Below are 22152 nucleotides of genomic sequence, written 5' to 3' on the forward strand. Positions count from 1 at the left end.
TCCATGTGCTACATGAAGAAATGGTCGATGCCATCCAATGTGCCGCGTTTCTTCAGATAGAGCTTCTAACTAACATCTAACTCATCAATGTTATCAATTCAGACAACTGTCTTCTAATGTATCATGCAGCGGCGACTTTTAGGCTATTGAAGTTATTTTGGCTATTATAAAAGGCTATTTTGAACTTTTCAAAAGTGCAGCTTTGTTCATTCGCGACATGTATGCAGAGCTCAAAGAAGATGTGAAGTGCTTGCCAGAGGATTTGATTGAATATGTTGAGTCTCTTGTTCCTAGTACATACGTCACCGTTGGCTCTCATTCGTTTGTTATCTTGATGAGGATGAGAAAGCCTCTCAACGCCAGCACCACCATGGCATGAGTTATGGTTTTAGTCAACATCTCTACATTGTCAGAGGATATTTCCAGGAAAGTTGTGGATTCGGGTTTCTGCTATGATGTTTCTACAGAAACTTGGACATTTTTCAACCCTCATCAACTTTGCTACAACTGTGCTTTGGTAGGCCATGTGGGCAACCTTTATATCATCGGCGGAGAGTTTGAGAAGTGTCCTCTGTGGAGAAATATGAAGTCTCTTTGGACACCTAGAGCTTCGCTGCTCATCTTTCAAGACCTGCGCAGTGTGGACGTTCCTCTTGAGAATGTTTCTGCTTTGCTTTGAAAGATAATGGAGATGAGATCTCCTCTGGCCTCAGCTCAAGTGCTTCTGTACATTGTGTTGACAGAGTTTATTAATAATAGCAGTAAATGTTACGTAACTGGATTCCTAGCATTTCACCTAATTTGACATTAGTTTAGTGCCTCAAATATTTTAAATGGCAGCAAAAGAGAAAGGTTGCAGGAGGGATTTGCATTTTTTTAAATTATTACTTAAAAAAAAATGAGGTAAGTGGCTGTAATTCACATATTTGGAAATCAGTAATTCTTTATGTAATATATGTATTCAACCTTACAAACCTACATTGTTCTTTGTGCAACTATAGTGCAAAATTTCAAGCCTCTCTTTCCTTCCTCTAATCAGTCAATTCGCTTATTTTGTGTTAAATCTGATTAACATTAAATTATTCACACACTGCCAGAACAGCACAGACCAGTTGGAGGCAAATGCAATGGAAAACGAACAGACCCTATAAATCTCCACATCTGTATTAGACATGATTGATGGTCCTTACAGTATATGTTGCCATGGCCACATGAGACCAAAATATAAAAACATATATCAAACACGCCATCTGTAAAATGCAATCCCTGGTGTAGCGCCGGGGTCAGATAAGGCTACAAGGAAAGAGCGCAGAACCTCGAAGACTGTGAGAGAAAGTTTAAGATCAGTTGGGAGGAGAAACATGACCATCAGAAATGATACTTTATTCATACAATCATTTATGGCCTCATAAAGTGGTAAGAGTGTAACAGTGTGGCGACTCGTTGACTGTTCAAACACTCAAATCATATCCAGACATTCCTGCAAGCTTTCGTAACGATTGTAGAAGGTCCTCTCATTACTTGGGAACCTGAAGACACACTGATAACTAATCATGTTACCACAATGAAAACATTGTGTCCAGCCTCTGGCAGCCTAACAACAGAATCTATAGATCTTGGCAGGACTTTGCTATTCACTCTTGATGTCTGGCATTGTTTAACACTGAAGGTAACCTTTTATAGGAACTTTGCCATATAATAATGTTCACAAATACCAAAGTGAAATTGACAAATGAGAGCGCGTGTTGACCTCACACAGATTTCACAAATGCTAGGTTTTTTTCTGAAACGAGCACAATGAGACATGGGTATTATTGTTTAGATTTGGTTTGTCTTCCAAAAATTTGACTGACATTTCATATTGAATAGTCTTTTTTTTTTTTTAAGTGGTCATCTTTGCAAATGCATCACCCAAACGCAAATATTTTTTTGGGAACCTAAGCAAATGGCCATTGCTTGAGCTCTGCAACAAATTGAGCCATTTATAAGTACATTATTTATTACATCTGTATTGTCTGACACATAATATTTATATTTATTACGTCAGGGTTTTCCCGAATTTCAGGGTTGGTGAGGGTTTGTGAGTTGATGAAAAGCAAATAAAAAATTGAATTCATATAATGAAAAATTGCAGAAAATGAATAAGGCTGCAATCGAAACCGCGATGGATGGCTTAGCGCATTTATTAAATTAAAATGAGTTCAACCTCATTTGCATAATTTCATTTTCTATTACAATTTAAAAATTGTAAAGTAGCATGGAATTAAAAATTACAAAATTAATTGGAATTATTAAAATTAATTTATTAAGTAATGATCAAATATTCTGTTTATTTTAAAGTGCAATTGAGATATTAAAATAATTTACTTCGGTCCTAAAATAATAATAATAATAAAACAAATAGCTTTTTTATCAATTAAATTGTCTATTTGTTCAGTTTTCATTACTTTCATCATTACTTTAAGAAATGAAGGTCAGTCAGTCCGAAAAATTGGGAAAACTTTGAAAGTGTCCCCAAGTCTTGTCACAAAAATCATCAAGCGCTGCAAAGAAACTGGCTCACATGCGGACCGCCCCAGGAAAGGAAGAAAGAGTCACCTCTGCTGCGGAGGATAAGTTCCTCCGAGTCACCAGCCTCAGAAATGGCAGGTTAACAGCAGCTCAGATTAGAGACCAGGTCAATGGCACACGGAGATCTAGCAGCAGACACATCTCTAGAACTGTTAAGAGGAGACTGTGTGAATCAGGCCTTCATGGTAGAATATCTGCTAGGAAACCACTGCTAAAGAAAGGCAACAAGCAGAAGAGACTTGTTTGGGCTAAAGAACACAAGGAATGGACATTAGATCAGTGGAAATCTGTGCTTTGGTCTGATGAGTCCAAATTTGAGATCTTTGGTTCCAACCACCGTGTCTTTGTGCAACGCAGAAAAGGTGAACGGATGGACTCTACATCCCTGGTTCCCACCGTGAAGCATGGAGGAGGAGGTGTGATGGTGTGGGGGTGCTTTGCTGGTGACACTGTTGGGGATTTATTCAAAATTGAAGGCATACTGAACCAGCATGGCTACCACAGCATCTTGCAGCGGCATGCTATTCCATCCGGTTTGCGTTTAGTTGGACCATCATTTATTTTTCAACAGGACAATGACCCCAAACACACCTCCAGGCTGTGTAAGGGCTATTTGACCAAGAAGGAGAGTGATGGGGTGCTGCGCCAGATGACCTGGCCTCCACAGTCACCGGACCTAAACCCAATCGAGATGGTTTAGGGGTGAGCTGGACCGCAGACAGAAGACAAAAGGGCCAACAAGTGCTAAGCATCTCTCGGGGAACTCCTTCAAGACTGTTGGAAGACCATTTCAGGTGACTACCTCTTCAAGCTCATCAAGAGAATGCCAAGAGTGTGCAAAGCAGTAATCAAAGCAAAAGGTGGCTACTCTGAAGAACCTAGAATATGACATATTTTCAGTTGTTTCACACTTTTTTCTTATGTATATAATTCCACATGTGTTAATTCATAGTTTTGATGCCTTCAGTGTGAATCTACAATTTTTATAGTCATGAAAATAAAGAAAACTCTTTGAATGAGAAGGTGTGTCCAAACTTTTGGTCTATACTATATATATATATATATATATATATATATATATATATATATATATTTATTTATTTATTTATTTTTTTTTTTTTATTTTTTTTTTTTATTAAAAACAATAGTTATATTGTTATCATTGAAAATGATAAAAATGTCTCCTGGTTCTTTTTGCATGGATGTTTTAGCAGTAACATGAGACTTTTTTTATAAGATGAGAGATCATATCACAGTAAATCACAATTGCAATGTATGCCAAAAAAAAAAAATATATATATATATATATATATATATATATATTGTTTGATTGCAAAATAAAAACCACCCAAATAAAACACACACATGATGAAATATTTTATTTGTTTACCTGCATGTCATTTGACCATTAACTAACATCAGTGCACCATAAATATGCAAATGAGTTGTTAAATTATTGAAATATTAACCTCAGGGGTAATTCCAGTATATACTGTATATATATATATTATGTCAAAGGGGTTCGGCTGACAAAAACATTTAGATAAATAAAAACCAGAAATAATGCAGATTACACTGTCTCACCTTGGGTTTTTCAGTTGTAAGTAAATGGAGGCACCATAAAGAAACTGGAAAGATGGATATGATGTTAAAGATGATGTTAAAGATATATATATATATATATATATATATATATATATATATATATATATATATATATATATATATATATATATATATATATATTCATGGACTTACAATTATAATGCATTTTAAAAAGCTTAATAATTGTATGAATTCCAAGAAGAAAATTAACATAATAAATACCAGTGGTTTACATTTCAATAAATAAAGCAACAAAAAGTTTGATTGCTATGGAAAACACAATAAAACCGTATTATTACAGAGCCGTTCTCTGGTGTCGACTGTCAAATTGTGCTTTTCCCCAAGGCCTCAACACATGTCTAGAATGTGCAACGAATAAACAGTGCAGAATATGATAAACAAGCAACAGCTATACAAGCTCGGTGAACAGCTCAGACCATGATCGTAACTAATTCACTGCATCATAAGACGGATTGGATCAGGCCACACGGGTCATGAGCTCCTCCAGTGCTCGCTCTCTGTGGTTCTCATGCACCAGAAGAACCTCTTTAATGGCGTTCTGCTGGAAGCCCATTTCATGAAACTGAGCAAGAAGGTGAAGGAACTCCTCGGCCTAAAATAGAGAAACAAATAAGGTTACAATATACACTAACATTCAAAGCTTCGTAGTTGGTAAAAATATTATAATCAATACTTTTATTTAGCAAGGATGCACTGAATTGATGAAAAGTAACAAAAATATTTAATTAAAGACAAAATGTTCTATTTCAAACGAATGCTGTTCTTTTCAACTTTGTATTGATCAAAGAATAAAAAAATGGCTGTTTTCTTAAAAATATGAAGCAGCACAACTGTTCTAACAATGATGATAATAATCATAAATGTTTGAATGATTTCTGAAGGATCGTGTGACACTGAAGACTGGAGTAATGATGCTGAAAATTTAGCTTTGCATCACAGGAACAAATTATAGTTTAAACCATATTCAAATAGAAAACAGTTATTTTGAACTGTAAAAATATTTCACAATATTACTGCTTTTTACTGTATTTTTGATCAAATAAACGTAGCCTTGGTGAGCAGAAGAGACTGATTTGTGTTAGCACATTAAAAAAAAAAGTCATATACATACCTTAGTCTCACAGTTCTGAAACATCTCAAGTGCTTCTTCCACCTGAGCTTCATCGTAGCCAAGTTCACATAACCGATCACACGCCACCATATAACTCAAGATCTGCAAGAGAACAAATAAACAGTCCTTCATACTGTACATGAACACAAACACAATACGGATCACTTTAACTGCAGGAAACGTGACTGAAGAAAAGCCCTCATGAAAGCTTCATGAAAACAAGGCCAGGTGGAGTTCTAATTGACTTCTAGGGAGCACTGGTTAATTCCCTAACACTAAGTGATTAGATCAACTGATGCGGTTATCAGGCACACTGTTGACGCAACAGTACGTCATCATAGCTGTGGACTTCTGAAAGATCATTAGATGAATGTGAGCGATCATAATTCATGATCAGACTGGATGTCAGGCTCAGGCGTGAAACGTGAGAAGTGTGTGGATAAGAGTCACAGAGGAGTGGCTGGTCTGATTAATCTGTAACAGGATGAGCTTTGTTGATTCAAATCTGATCATCCGTCCCAAGCAGCTGTCTGAGGTCATGCTGAGCGGCTCACTGGGCAACTGAGGATACAGCTGGATAGAAATGAATCAGGTTTGGCTGGTCAGTCAGTGACTTCACAGTGACATTAACACATCGCTTCAACGGCTTTCAAGGAATCCAGTGATCTAGAACAAATTCAGGTTATTCCTACGCACTACAATGCTTTATTATTGGTGGAAAACACTTTTAAGATGAGAAGCATTTATTATTAAATAAATTGATATTTTTGTAGTTATTATTATTATTATTATTTAAAAACTAATTGAAGTTGATAATAACAACAACAATAATTGAATCATTTACATTGCTTTAAAAGTAACAACAGCATAAATAATAATAGTTATTATTATTCATTTAATAAACATATTAGTTACATACAAGTATTTATTATATATTAAAACATTTATTAATTAGACATCATTCTTTATACCAGCCGCCAAACCAAAAGATTGAGAGATATTTTATCACTGATATTCGTTTACAGATTTGAATAAGACTTTATTACATTTTCTGTTTTCACTTCACTTCAAATTTAGATTTTTTTTATTTTTTTTACTTTTGTTGAGTGTTTTTGTAATTAGTTTTGTTGAGTTGAACAACTATTATATTATATAACTAATATAACTCATAACCTATTTTGAGGAGTTTTAATATTTGATATTTAATATTTTTAAGTCTATTATTTATATTTTATTTCAGATTGAACAATTTCATTTCTTTAATTTCAGTGAAATTAAAAGATTAGTATTACAAGGCATTTCAAACCTATCTAAAGGTTTTATGATTATGAGAAACATTAATGTGGTCAAGCATTCATATGCATGTTCATAAACACACATTCGTAATTGAACTACACTGGTAACCCAGCATTTGATTGACCTTCCCCTGTGATACACCAAGGACAGTGTAGAGAATCTCAGCATTACATCTCGACCCATGAATGAATCCCATTTTTTATTTCACGCTGACTCCTCACTGACCTGCTCTGGACTCTGCTGGCCAGTTTTCTGGAGGGCGATGATGGCCGTACGGAGAGGGTAGCCCCGCTCGGTCACGGCCGCCAGCAGCTCCCTCTCCTCTGGGCTGAGAGCAGAGAGCAGCTCCACTGAAGAGTCCAGGATGGCAGCGTGGGAATTGAGAGGCCGTGATGGCGCCGGGGAGGAGGATGAACCCTGGGCCTGGAAAAAACAACAACAACAGTGCTTCGTGGTCACAGTACCCTTGAGAGATGAGGGCTGGAAACACAATACTGAGAATATCTAGAATGATAAACACACTATTGTTGGTGCAAGGTCCGATTCATACTTAAAAACAACATTTTAAATATGTGACCCTGGACCACAAAACCAGTCATAAGGGTCCATTTTTGGAAATTGAGATTTATATATCAACTGAAAGCTGAATAAAAAATCTGAAAGAAAATCTGGAATCTGAGAGTGCAAAGAAATCTAAATATTGAGAAAATCACCTTTAAATTTGTCCAAATTAAGTTCTTAGCAATGCATATTATTAATAAAAAATTATGTTTTAATATATTTGTGATTGGAAATTTAATAAATAACTTAATGGAACATGATCTTTACTTAATATCCTAATGATTTTTGGCATAATTGAAAAATTGATCATTTTGACCCCTACAATGTATTTTTGGCTATTGCTACAAATATACCCCAGCGAATTAAGACTGGTTTTGTTCTCCAGGGTTACATAGTTTCTGAAAACATTTGCATCGATGCTTTCGGTTGACACATTTATCTAAAGCCATTTACAGCGTTTTCAAGATGTTCATTTTATCAGTGTGTGCATTTCTTGGGAATCAAACCCATGACCTTGGTGTTAATAATGGCATTATCTACCAGCTGAGCTACAGAAGGATAAACTAAAAAAATAATTACAGAAGTCCATGCGCCTTAAAGTTCACCCAAAAATGTAAATTCTGTCAGTATTTATCCACTGACTTCCAAAGTATTTTTCCATAATATAGAAGTCAATGCTACCGTCAACTGTTTGGTCACCAACATTCTCCAAATGATCTTCTTTTGTGCTCAACAGAATAAAAAAACCCACACAATTTGAAGGTGAGTAATTGATGACAAAGTTTTCATGCATAAAAATATAATGTATATTAATGAGTAAACCTAACCACCTAAATGCAAGATAAAAACAACAATTTTAAGTAAATACTGTATAGTTTTTAACTTGTTATTGTGCCACCTATTGCCATCTTAACAAAAGTTTTTTTTAAGTTTTGTTTAGGAATTATAGGGTTTTGGGTAAATTTGGTCATTCCCATATTTTAAGTGACCCTGTTATAGCCATTCAAACACTGAAGATCACAAAGAGTTTCAGCACGAGTCACAGTGATCTCTGGAAGAAATAGCCGAACATGGAATAAAACAACAGCAAAGGTCATTAAACTCCTGGAAAATGTCATGAGCTGTAGTTGAGGATGTTGGGTTGCTGGATGTGGAAGCCAAAATTGTTGTTGTATCAATAGTTGTTGTGGTGTCAGGCATAGTTGTTGTTGCTGCAGCAGTTGTTGATGCTGGTGCTAGAGTTGTCGATGTCAGTGGTGTGGTTGTGGATTAGACTATCAACAAAGGCATAACCTTGAATTGTAGCTTTGCTGAGAAGGACATTTACCAAGCACTGCCACTCGCTAATCCAGACAAATTTGCTGCAGCTTGGGAAGATTCCAGGAAAAGACTTAGCATTTGCTATTATTATCTAGTTCATCTTCTGAGACATTGCAGAAATGTGCACCAAACCAAAAGAGAGAGAGAGAGAGAGAAATACTTTGGGGAAGTCATTTATGTTTAATGCCTGAATGAATTGAATGGGATGCTTGTTCTTGAGGAACAACACAATACCTTTCAGTCACAGCAAGACATATAAGTGCAAGATTTACAATGAATCCTTCTGGAACATGGTGAGAAATGACTAAATGCTTCTGGAAGACCGGCAGGACTCTGATGTCTCTTGCTCGAGTGATTTAAATACCTTTCTAGACTTATTGGAGGCTTGTCAGTTAAATCCATTTATAGTAAGGCCAACGGTTGCCTTCTATGGACAACTGTTATTGTGAGGTTTGAACTATTAAAAACTTCAGTGAAATCGAACTGTGAAAAGCTCTTCTCCATAGACATGCAAAAATATTTTGTAAATAGATTAAATAAATGAGTTGTCTGTGCAGAGCTGCCTGTATTTATACTCCCCCAAAGAGTACAAACTGTAATTTCGGTACATCAAAACATACCCAAACAGTAAAGAGGAGTGTTGTTTATTTAAAATGTTTATTGTCACAGAGCCACTAATGACCTGCCATTTGCAGTTAATTTAAACCACACCTTTGGGCATCTAAATGAACCATGTGTCTGTTTGTGTTTCATTGGACTGTGTACTTCATTGCACTTTATACTTGTAGTAAAATTTATATGCTGAGAAGGATGTGTGCATAAATGTGGGAGAAAAAAATTTTTTTTTTTAGTCCCCCTGCATTGAATTCAAATGAATACCATTTGATTAGGATCCACTCTTCCCACTGACAACCAAAGACCAATAAATGTATTTTGCTTAGCATTAACAACAGATATTACTAAAACAGGAGATCTGAAAAGTCAAATTTGGTCTCTATGACAATTCCTCACTTTGTAAAAAGACACAAAATTGCATTCTGGATCGCCTTTAGTTTAAGGTCACATTTACCTTTGCATGGCAAAATTATGTTGAGCGAAATGCAGGCGTCTCAATAGGAGTAAGTGCAACTTATGCACATCTGTGAAGTCTACAAGAAAACAGCATGTCCCATTTTTAACTTTAGGTTTCAAAAAGCCTGTTTTTGTAGGCCAAAGCCTATGAACGAGTTGTCCCAAAATCAAAGGGGTTTTTAATAGGTTTTTTAAATGCTTGAAATAGAGGTCAGTGGTGAACACAGTCTCAAGATATTTACACATTTTCAGCAAAATACACGGTAATACTTTATTTTGATAGTCCACTTTAAACATTCAACTAACTTTGCAAGAACATGTCAACCAGGACTCATTAGAGTATTAGTAGACTGTCTTCTTGATATCGTCTAACATTTTATTTTGTAGGGTCCACAGCATACAATGTACTGACTATGACTCTTAAGTCGCTGGGGTAAAAACATTGTAAGGGTCAAAATGATCCATTTTTCTTTTTTTGCCAAAAATCATTAGGATATTAAGTAAAGATCATGTTCCATGAAGATATTTTGTAAATTTACCACCGTAAATATATCAAAACTTAATTTGTTTAGTAATATGCATTTTTAAGAACTTCATTTGGACAACTTTAAAGGCGATTTTCTCAGTATTTTGATTTTTTTGCACCCTTAGATTCCAGATTTTCAAATAGTTGTATCCCGGTCAATTACTGTTTGATCCTAACAAACCATACATCAATGGAAAGCTTATTTATTCAGCTTTCAGAAGATGTATAAATCTCAATTTCGAAAAATAAATTGACACTTAAGACTGGTTCTGTGTTCCAGGGTCACAAATGTCAATTTATTCTACTAACCCTAAAACTAAGAGTCTGCTCTGACATGTAGACAAGTAGACATTTAGTTGTAAATTAATGAGAATTAGTTGACATGTAGTTGTCATCATAGTTAGTAGAATGACTGAAGTGGACTAAAAGTGTAACCAAATACACCAGTTATACTCTCTTGGGTTTTTTTTGTGGTTACAAAGGGCACTATAGAGTTTGACAGGGACATTAAACATCACACAGAACAAGAAATCAACTCACGAATCTACTTTTACAGCCTCGGTGTGTTTAAAGTCACACTCTATTCTAAATTAAACTTTCAGGGAAATGTTTTTTTAAATAAAGATTGAAGTGATGGTGATGTCTTGCGAGTGTAGCGTAGTTCATTCACAGCCTAGACTTTTTTAATTCTGCCAAGTGTATTTAGGCTTCAAAAAAAAAAAAAAATTTAAGACTACCATGATAAACAAAGTGTGTAATAATAAACTTTTATTGGTCATGGACCTTATTTTCTGCAACAATCCAAAAACTAGGGATGTCCAGATCCGATCACGTGATCGGAAATCGGCCCCGATCGCGTGGTTTCAGACTCGATCGGAATCGGACGTTACCTCCCGATCAGGACTCGGATATATATATATATATTCTCATTAATTTTTAACACATCTTTTGTTATGCGGTGGCACAGAGTTAGACCCTTTTGACTCCACACAGAAACAGCAACGCGTGCGGCATGACATCACTTTGTTTTCAAGAGCTGATAGACATGATAGTTTGCGCATGACCTGATATTTCATTCGGACCCAGGATACAGCGAGATGAACATCACAGAGCGCTAAACTCTCATGCAGTGTGTGTTTCATTCATACTCGAAGCCGGAGCACGCTCTCACGCTGATATCAGGATATTCCTAATATGGACAAAAGCGTCCAGCTATGCTGTGGTGCGCACAGGAAAACAGAAACTTATGCAAACACGAAGACATTAATATACGATCACGACAATAAATTGTTCTTCAAAGCATCTCCAGCAGGTGATAAATAAAGTATGAACAATGCAGTGCTGATTGACATAGTATTTATTACAGTATAGAAACTATTCTGCATTATTATGTGATAAACAGTGTTTGTAGTATATAAACAAATCATTATTATTTGTTATTGTCCAGCATTTATAGATTTCTAAGCCAATTAAAAGCTAGAAATTAGAGAAAAAATAAAGTTGCCTATACTACCAGTCAGAAGTTTTTGAACAGTAAGCTTGTTAAGGTTTTTTTTTTTTTTTTTTTTAAGAAGTCCCTTCTATTCACCAAGCCTGCATTTATTTGATCCAAAGTACAGCAAAACAGTAAGATTTTGAAATATTTTTACTAGCCTATTTAAAATAGCTGTTTTATATTTGAATATATTTCAAAATGTAATTTATTGAAGATCCTGGATCTGTTTTTTCGCTCTTCTTTATTCTTTTTTTATGTATTATAGAAGTATCGGATCGGGACTCGGTATCGGCAGATACTCAAAATCAAATGACTCGGACTTGGACTCGAGGACAAAAAAACCTGATCGGGACATCCCTACCAAAAACCAACTGAAAAATCCTTTTGGGTTTTTGTCAAGAGAACCAGGGTGATGCCAACTTCCAGGCTGGCCTATAAAAATACATCAACACTCTAGCGCTCTACAATGCACTCTACTATGCACTTTATTTCATAACCAAAGTTTGGACTCTGAAGCAGACTGCAAGAGTTGAAGATGATGTCTTACCTTAGGGGTGGGGTTGTTAATGCATTCAGACTGCAGGTTGTTGGGAGATGCACTAGTATGACCAGCAGAGCTCTGACTCCTATTGAAGTTTCTTCTGGGTGAGTTATGCCTGCAGTGGGAAGACAACGTCTCCTGGTGCTGTGCGGCGAGGCTGCAAGGTGAAGGCAGCTTGAGGAAGTTTGACGATCCACAAGTAGGCAAATCTTTCAACCCTGGCCCCTGTCTTGGCAAACCCATACCACCCCACTTGGACTGTGCTTCACCGCCAGGAAGAGCGGCACCATCCTCTTCTGTAAACTCTTCATCTTCTGAGTCAGAGATAGTGAATTTGACTCGAGCGTTCATCGTGCGGTAGTGGGCCGCGTTTAAGCTGCGGCTGCGGGGACGAGGGTTGGGCTCCCAAAAGTCACTGCTCCAGCGGCTGGCTAACCTGCTCTCCTGAGGGCTGCTGAACATCATCCAGTATGGAGGACAGGTGGCCGAAGGCTCACAGGAAGAGCGGGGATTGAGGGTTGGATAGCCGCCCTGGAGACCCATAAGAACCCAGTTCTCCAGGCTAAAGACATACTGAAACATCAAAACACAAACATGGCAACTTTAGAGTTTCACACGCTAACATCAATGTCAAAAATCATCTGATGACATCTAAATACAATAGCTATGTTTCCATCCACCAATTGAAGGCACATATTTTAAAATTTCATGCATCTCTTTCAAGGAATTACTTGAAAGTCTGCTAGTGTGCGATCCTCATTCATTTTGTGCATGTGATGCCCAATTGACCATTTCTTAAGTCAGCAAGTGCATGATGCCTAATGTTTTAAAATTTCCAGAAAGTCATGTAGCATTCCAGACATAAGTTGTCTGCATGGGCTGTTGCGAACAGTAAATGCTAAATATAAACGATACCCACTTTTAGATTTTAAAATCAAAGCTCAAAGGTAATTATTAATGTCAGCAAAAGCACTGGTAACTGAAGACATTGCGTGATTCTTCATCCAAGCAAATGAGTGTCAGTATAAAGCCCAAGACCACTAACATCAACAAAACAATTAAATACACACAATTAGGGATAATTCCTAATAACTGCATAAATACTGTACTGACTAGCCCTCATAATGAAAGATTTGCTTCAAGTGTTGCACTAGTTACTTAAACTTCATCTAAATGTATGCTGAGCTACTGCTACGGGAATCCCTCTGAATATTACTAACATCTGCCGTTATCAGCATTATGAATCATTGAGCACCACAAAACAGATGTGAAAAAGAGAAGCATTCACACAAGCCAAATATTACACAACAAGTCCTAAATTCAAAAAGTGTGCAATGTTCTTAGACAGGTACACAATGTTGTTCTTGGACAGACGTGGGACAAATGACTAAGAATTAACAGAAACTCAAGTTCAACACATAGCCATAAAAGGTTCACATTAGCTTATTTTGATTAGATTGTAATAACCCCTGACAGTGGTATGTTTTCTTTGCAAATATCTTGACCAGTAACACACAGCAAACCCATTTGGAATTTTAGGCATTTTATCCCAATGGATCTACAGTAACAATTACATCAACAATATTTCAATGATTACTGAGTCCCAAGAACTCTTTTCACCTTTACTGTTTAGTTTTTGTAATCAGAGATATAATTGTACTGTATTTTTGACATGGTCTTCATGTCATTCGCACACCTCTGGGTTAAACAAACAGTGTACTAGACAGATTACATGTCAGTGTAATTAGAGCAATCATGAAATAATAAATCGTATTTATGTCGTACCCAGTCTTCTCTTCTCCCGAGTTCCTCGCTTTCTGAGTTCCGGTTCCTGTTCCCTTCCTGTGCCTTCTTTGTTTGTTTGTTTGGACTGTTTTCTGTTTTTAACCCTGGTTTGTTTTGGATTACGTTTTGGATTACCCTAATAAAAACATACCTGCACTTGGATCTCTCTCTCCCTGTGTTTCACTGGGTCGCGATCGTCACACTTACCCCATAAAACAACAATTGAATGGAACACATAAAGTTCATCAAAAGAACAAATAACCTGAGCTTCTATCCAAATTCATTTTCTGGATATATACACATAAATGCACATCAGCAATTGTTAATTTGCATTAAAGAATTAAGGTGGTCAAATGTTAGTGGCACATTAATGTAAGGAAAAACACCAGTTTGAATCTGAGAAGAACTGACTTTATGCATCCACTAAAATTCACTTTGGCACCAACTAGTTAAAAGTAGATCCCAAAATGGCTCAGGAAAAGAATACTTGCAATTGTTTCACGATGTGAATGCAGTTGATGCCAACAGATCACGTCAGGTCAAAAACATGCATTTTAGAGAGCATCATACCTCAGTTTCCTGTAATATCTTCAGGTAGTCAGGCAAAACGATTTCTGGAGCTGTGATGAGCTCAGCCTCCTCTTTAACATCCTCAAGAAAGCCAAGATGGATCTTAAAGGTCACCTCATCCAGACCGGACATTTCACCCTTATCTGAAAACACAAATGGCAAACAAAGAAACATCTGACATCTGTGCCCCAGATCTCTATGGGTTTTAAATTTACACCATCTGAAGGATTTCTGAAGGATCATGTGACACTGCAGGAGTAGATTCAGCTTTGCATCACAGGAATAAATTGCATTTAAAAAAATATTAAAATAGAAAACAGGTATTTTAAATTGTAATAATATTTCACAATAATATAGATTTTTCTGTATATCTGATCAATTAAATACAGCCTTGGTGAGCAGAAGAGACTTTCCAAAAACATTTAAATCTTTTAATCTTTTTACGGGTAGTGTAGTAACAAGACAAAAAACAAACAAACAAACAAAAAAACAAAAAACATTTGTATGTTTTTCCCCCTCCAAATTCTTGCTTCTCAGAAAACACCTATTTGTTCTACGCTTGGTTAAAATGTCTCTTTTTTTTGTTTACCTGTTACACAATAGTAAGGAGACTAGAGGATTAGGGATTAAAGATTACTGAGACTCGAGCACCTTACCGTCTCAACATTACACATGCTTCATCATCATATGTACACCTGTCAGAGACCTTACTGGAAGAGATGATGCATTTTTCCTCAAGACTAGTTATAGTTTGTCTTAAAGTAGTTATAGTTATAGGCCCAGTGTTAATGGGAAGTCAGTGTCCTGCACCAGATGGCCTGCTGACGCTCTTCACTTTGGACGGATGCTCAGATCTGCTCCCAATATGCTGCTCCTCACCTTTTTCACCAGATGGTTTTAGATTTTCAATCTGAGCTGAGTCTTAACAGCTAGATGCTCAGTAAGCTCTTAAGTTGTTTTTCTTCTTGTGCAAGAAAGAACAATGAAAAGTTCTATAAGTTGCAGTATTCTACAATAAGATCGCATTAGTATCTAACCTAATCAGTTAACATGAACTAACAATGAAAAAAAAAATAAGATAAATTAATGTCAATTTAGCATTTATTATTAGATTAATAAAATCATAAGTCATATCTGTTATTGTTATTTAATGCACCTGAGTTAACACAAACTATGAACATTTTCATAGTTTTTTTTATTAATTAACATTGAGGTGATTAAATACTGTAATGCTTATTGTAAGTGGATGTTAGGTAAATCATTAACATTAACTAACAGGACCTTATTGTAAAGTGTTACAAACAGTTTGCTTAATTTTACATAACAGAAAAAATAAATGGATAAAAATAATGAATTTAATACAAAATTTTATTTATTAGAAAATCTTAGAAATCTATTATTTTTAAAATCTTGGATTTTTAAAAACATACTGCAATTCCGAAACATACTACAGTATTTAATGTAAAAAAAGATGTTTCATGTAATATCCGCATAAAGGTTTATTATATTTCAAAATTTCTACATTATAGTTAAATACTATAAAACATTTATAAAAATATAAATTTCTACATTACATTTATATTACATACACTTCAATCAAACAGCTTTCATTTAAGCAGATAACATTAATGAAAATAATGACTTATGAACATAACAAATGCAGTGAACATTATAAAAAAAGGAAGAATTTTAAATTAATATAATTAAATGTATTTTGAAAGTTTATCAAATTAAATTTCAGTGATTAGTTTAAAGCACACTAGCCACTTCACACATACTCTACTCAGAACTAGAAGTTGGTGGTGTGTAGTGATGAAGGTTTCCTCACCTCCTGGGTCTCCTGCGTGCGGCTGGTCTCAGTGGTGTGCTGTGGACAGTGTTAATGTCACTCTTCACAGAGCCGTGTCTTGATTCCTCTGCTCCACTAATCCACTGACAACTGTTTACCTGAGCCGCTCACACCTACAGCATCCACATTTAGAAAACCTTCACATTTATTTTCTTTGCCAAGTAAAGAATTACGTTGTCATGTAGAATATTACACAAACGTAGTGTATTCTGTACATCTCTAGATGTGTTATAATTTTTAAACAACACCATCAGCCTGATTTTCTTAAGCGGTCCACAGGAAAACAATGTGATGTAATCAGTCTTCTGACGTTTTCACAGAATCACATGTGATGTGTTTGGAAGGAATACTAATAGACTTAGATTCCTTCAGATAAATGGGTGAAATCTCTGCCAATAACCTCTACATTTCATATTTCACCACAAACGTAAGCCTGTTCTTTACATCATAGCATTATTTGTATGAAGTTTAGGAAGAATCATATTATCATTACCATCAAGCATATATATATATAGTATTGTTTTCATGAAAATGTATATTTATAGAACTTAGCATTTACTAACAATTAAACAAGGGAAGAAGTGCCATGCCATATAAATACCACTGCACAAAAAGATTAACAGTAGGTTTATTCTGTACAATTTCAAGATGTGCTACACTAAATATATATATATGTACATATACAGTGAAGCACATACCGAAATAGAGACATGAGTGCACTGCTAACTAGTGGTGTTTTAAGGGAAAACAAGCCTAATGAATGATCAGGAAACTTGCTTTGGACCTATATTGTTTCATGCATATTTTACATTTGTAGTGTGCATATATAGAGAAAAACAGATAGAAAACAAATAAAGCTGAATGAAGTGAAATAACTACTTTAAAATACTTTTCCATTTGAATACATTGGCTATTATAGTATATTACACACACACACACACACACACACACACACACATATATATATATATATATATATATATATATATATATATATATATATATATATATATATATATTTTATATATATATATATATATATATATATATATATATATATATATATATATATATATATATATATATATATATATATATATATAGACGGTTTCATCAGGCTCACGCACCTGGTCCTAAGTTAACTTCCGGTCTGTGTTTGTTTATCAGTCTGGATATGGAACCAACTAAAAACGCAGTTAAAGTTAATGTGACGAGCAGACTGAAGTTGGGCTTAAGTGGTTGTGCTGTATGATGTTTATCATACATTTATTTATTTGTGGGGCTTGCCACAATATCAAAACTGACCGATTTTCCAAAATGCTTCGTTGAATAAACATTAGCATGTACTGCACATTAAAAATTCAAAACGAGGCCTAGGTGTTTTTATATCACTGTATTTCTAAAGGAAGACTATCGTTAGAAAATGTTCTGTCATTTTCATTTCATCTTGCATGTTATGATTTATATTTTTATATAAATAAAAATAAAATAATATAAATAAAATATATATAAAGATAAATTTATATTTAATTTTTTTTTTTGCCAAGGTTCCGGTTGGGTGAACGCTGGCGCGATTTGGCTGCCACTGCTCTCCGGTGTGTTTTTATCATTTTAAATATTTTATTCCATAACACTCTCTACCTCTGCAGACTGCAATCGACTGACACGATGTGGATTTACCATCCTTTCTCACGTGTCACCATTGTCTGGTTTGATTTATCGTCATTGCTTCATCCAACGACCTCGCTGTTTCTGTATACAGCAACTGAACTTCACCGGTTGCGGTGCTACTCTGCTGAGCTTCCGCCTTCACTCTACCCCGACCAGGATATTGTTTATCGTCCCCGTCCCAAATGCATCCATCGCGGGTCTCGTCGGGGTTTTAGGTACGATGACTCGAAGGATATAAGATCATTCTGGACCTCGACTCCCCGAGCAGCAAGGAAAACTCGGCGGACTACACCAGAGTGCGCTAACTAGCGTATCCAGATCGACCAGCTCTTCGTTCGGTGGAAATGAGCTCAAAGTCGGACTCCTCAACATCCGTTCACTTTCCAACAAGGGTCTTCTTATCAGCGACATTATTGACAATAGTAAGTTTGATTTCTTCTGCTTGGTTGAGACCTGGCAGCAGGAGAATGACTTCCTTGAGTTGAATCATGCATGTCCTCCTGGGTTTGTTTACATTTCGCAACCTCGTATCTCCAGACGCGGGGGAGGCCTTGCGATACTTCACAACTCGATTTATAAAACGTCCCCGCTGTCTGTACAAAACTATGTTTCTTTTGAATCGGCTGCACTACTCATCAGCGGTCCAACACCCACAGTTTTAGCTGTTATTTACCTACCTGTCTCTGAAATACTGCAATACTTTTATAAGTGAATTTTGTGCAGTTTCAACCCATCTGTGTACCTTATCATCCAATCTTATTCTCCTGGGTGATTTTAACATTCATATGGATACTGCCAGTAACCCACTCACAAGGGATTTCAATTCTTGCTTAGACAGTTTTGGTCTCCAACAATATGTGAACTTTCCAACTCACTCTAAAGGCCACACTCTGGACCTCATCTGCTGTTCAGATGTCACACCTCGGGACTGTACTGCAGATGTGATACCCATATCTGATCATAAATTGCTTTCCTTTAATGCTGATGTTACACTCTCTAAATCCAAACAACAACGCTTGATGTCATTTCGGAATATAAAAAAGATCGACCTTTCTGCTCTGACTGTCGCAATTGCTGATTTTCCACTCAGTGACCAGCTCACTTCTCCTGACAATTTGGTCTCCTTTTACAACTTTGAACTACAGCAGCTCCTTGATACTCTTGCATCTCTTAAAACTCGGACTGTATCATTCACCCATTCTGCGCCCTGGTTCACTCCTGAACTTCGCCAGCTCAAAACCAGAGGCCGGCGTTTGGAACGCCTTTACAAACGAACTGGTCTTATGATACATAGAGAGCTGTATAGTGAACATGTTCATCTTTACAAAGATGCTCTTTATGCTGCCAAAAATGTTTTCTATTCACATTTAATTGAGTCTGTAGATAGTAATACTAAAGCACTGTATTCAACTGTTAATCGTATTCTGAAACCTCCTGACACACTTCCCGCACACCTGTACTGCACTGCTCAATGTGATAAACTTATGTCTATCTTCAATGACAAAATAACTACCATCCACCAACAATTGGCCTCTTTGGCTACCCCTTACTGTAGTTCGTCACACAGTGTCTCAATTAATTTGCCCCTCCTCTTCCTTTCTTCTTTCAACTTGCCATCTGAAGAAGAAATTTCTCAGTTAATTTATAAATCTAATTCTTCCACGTCTACTTGATCCTATACCAACTCATTTGGTAAAGGCCTGTTTTCCCTCTTTATCTTCTCTTATAACTCGTATTATTCACACTTCTCTTAGCTCCGGCATTGTTCCATCATCTTTTAAAATAGCTGCCATAACCCCTGTTCTTAAGAAACTTGGCGCAGACCCAAACAATTTAGATAATTACCGTCCTATCTCAAATCTTCCATTTATTTCCAAAATTCTTGAAAAAGCAGTGGCAGCACAGGTTCATGCTCATCTTAGTAATAATAACTTGTATGAGTGTTTTTAGTCAGGGTTTCGTCCTAAGCATAGCACTGAAACTGCACTAGTGAGAGTAACGAATGACCTTATAATGGCTGCTGATGGCGGGTTGTTATCTATTCTTGTTCTACTTGACTTGAGTGCAGCTTCTGACACAATTTCACACAGTATTCTCTTGCATCGACTATCTGGCATTGGTATCACTGGTATTCCTTATGCCTGGTTCACTTCATACCTTTCAAACCGCACACAGTTTGTACAACTAAAGAAATTTCATTCCCAACCTTCTACTGTTAGCTGTGGTGTCCCCCAAGGCTCTGTCCTAGGCCCCCTATTGTTCCTAATTTACCTTCTCCCACTCGGAAATATCTTTTCAAAATTCGGTATTAAATTTCACTGTTACGCCGATGATACTCAGCTTTACATTTCTACAAACCCTGATTCCATTCTCCCTCCCGCCTGTCTTACCAACTGTCTTCATGAAATAAATGTTTGGTTTTCTGCCAATTTCCTCAAACCTAATGCCAGTAAGACTGAAGTACTCCTCATTGGTACTAATTCTACTCTCTCTAAGTCATGCAGTTTTTCATTATCCATTGATGGTTCTTCCATTTCTCCCTCCCGCCAGGCTAGGAACTTGGGGGTCATCTTTGACAGTACCCTGTCATTTGATACTCACATTAATAACATAACCAGTTCTTGTTATTTTCATCTCCGCAATATTGCTCGCCTCCGTCCATTTCTCACTCCACATAGTTCCTCTATTCTTGTTCATTCGCTTGTCACCTCCCGCATCAATTATTGTAACTCTCTATTATCTGGTCTACCACACAAATCTCTTCATAAACTCCAGCTGATTCAGAATTCTGCAGCTCGTATCATAACCCGGACTTCACCTATTGAACACATCACCCCATCACTTCAACAGCTACATTGGCTTCCTATTAACTTTCGGATTGAATTTAAAATTCTCCTCCTCACATACAAATCTCTTCATAACCTTGCTCCACCTTACCTTTCAGACCTCTTACATCCCTACACCCCTTCTCGAACTCTCCGTTCCTCTTCACTGGGTCTCCTCCATACACCTTCAGCTCGCCTAACCACCATGGGCCATAGGGCTTTTAGTCGTGTTTCTCCTCGTCTTTGGAATTCTCTCCTAGTCAACATCCGTAATTCAGACTCTTTAGCTCAATTTAAAGTCAAACTTAAAACTCATTTATTCAGGACTGCTTATCTTCTATGATTACTTTGTGCATTCAAGCCCAGTATTTATATTCTTTCTTATTTATTTATTATTATTGCTGTTTTTTATTGACATTGTTATTTGCTGTTATTTTCTGTTTTAATATTGTTACTGTTGTTACTTGTTGTACGGTGACCTTGAGTGGTTTGAAAGGTGCCTTAAATAAAATGCATTATTATTATTATTATTATTATTATTATGCCTAATAAAGCAGTGTTTGTGAGCTCAGCACTGTTTTGTGTACAGCCCTTACTGGGGAAACTCTGTTTCTCATACTTTGAAGAACCTCCTGCTGGCAGAGAATGAATTTGCTTTTTCAGTAAGGCTGTCAGATTTATGCAGAAAACATATTTTGCTTGGTATCAAAAATAATCTACTCTAGAGGGACTACTTGGTTGTTGTTATTCATTTTATTTGGAAGTCTACCGGAAGTCAAGTTAGGGCCACAAAAGCGTGCATGCGCCGTAATGTTTGTTTATGTTGTTGCCGTTGAATATATATATACACACACACACACACACACACACACACACACACACACACACACACACACACACAGATATATATACAGACAGACGCAGGCAGACAGATAGATAGATAGATAGATAGATAGATAGATAGATAGATAGACGGACAGATAGATAGAGATCTACATGTAAAATTACCTCCAAACAGAACTGTATCTGCCTCTGGCTACTTCTGGAACAGCTTCTCTTTTTCTTTCTTCTGTCGTTTCTTGCGATCTTGTTTGCGCTCCTCCTCCTGCTTTCCCTCCAGCATGACTCTCAGATCTTTCTCATCTGTCGCGTACACTTGTGTGTTTATGGATCAGACTCCTCAACTGCTCCAAGTCACACTCAAAACTCTCATCACTCTCCTTTCCTGGAAACATGCCTGGTAAAATTGGAAAAACATTGTTTTTCATACATTATAGGTTAAGTAATTAAGCTAAATTAACTTTTGTCAAAATTATTTTTTAAATCCCAGTTTA

The 22152-nt window shown here is 36.3% G+C and overlaps 1 protein-coding gene across 1 annotated transcript; it reads right to left on the reverse strand.

Moving 5' to 3' along the window:
* Positions 1-4307: 4307 nt before the first annotated feature.
* LOC132113862 (ubiquitin-associated protein 1-like) lies at positions 4308-22045 on the reverse strand. The gene is made up of 7 exons (XM_059521897.1): positions 21827-22045; positions 16302-16435; positions 14474-14616; positions 12125-12691; positions 6830-7027; positions 5309-5410; positions 4308-4789 (listed from the first exon to the last, which is right to left on the reverse strand). Exons 3-7 carry the CDS (start codon positions 14603-14605, stop codon positions 4655-4657), a joined length of 1134 nt encoding a protein of 377 aa, XP_059377880.1. The 5' UTR covers positions 14606-14616; positions 16302-16435; positions 21827-22045; the 3' UTR covers positions 4308-4654.
* Positions 22046-22152: the final 107 nt, after the last annotated feature.

The sequence above is a fragment of the Carassius carassius genome, chromosome 3 (genome assembly GCF_963082965.1).
Source record: "Carassius carassius chromosome 3, fCarCar2.1, whole genome shotgun sequence".
Classification (NCBI taxonomy): domain Eukaryota; kingdom Metazoa; phylum Chordata; class Actinopteri; order Cypriniformes; family Cyprinidae; genus Carassius; species Carassius carassius.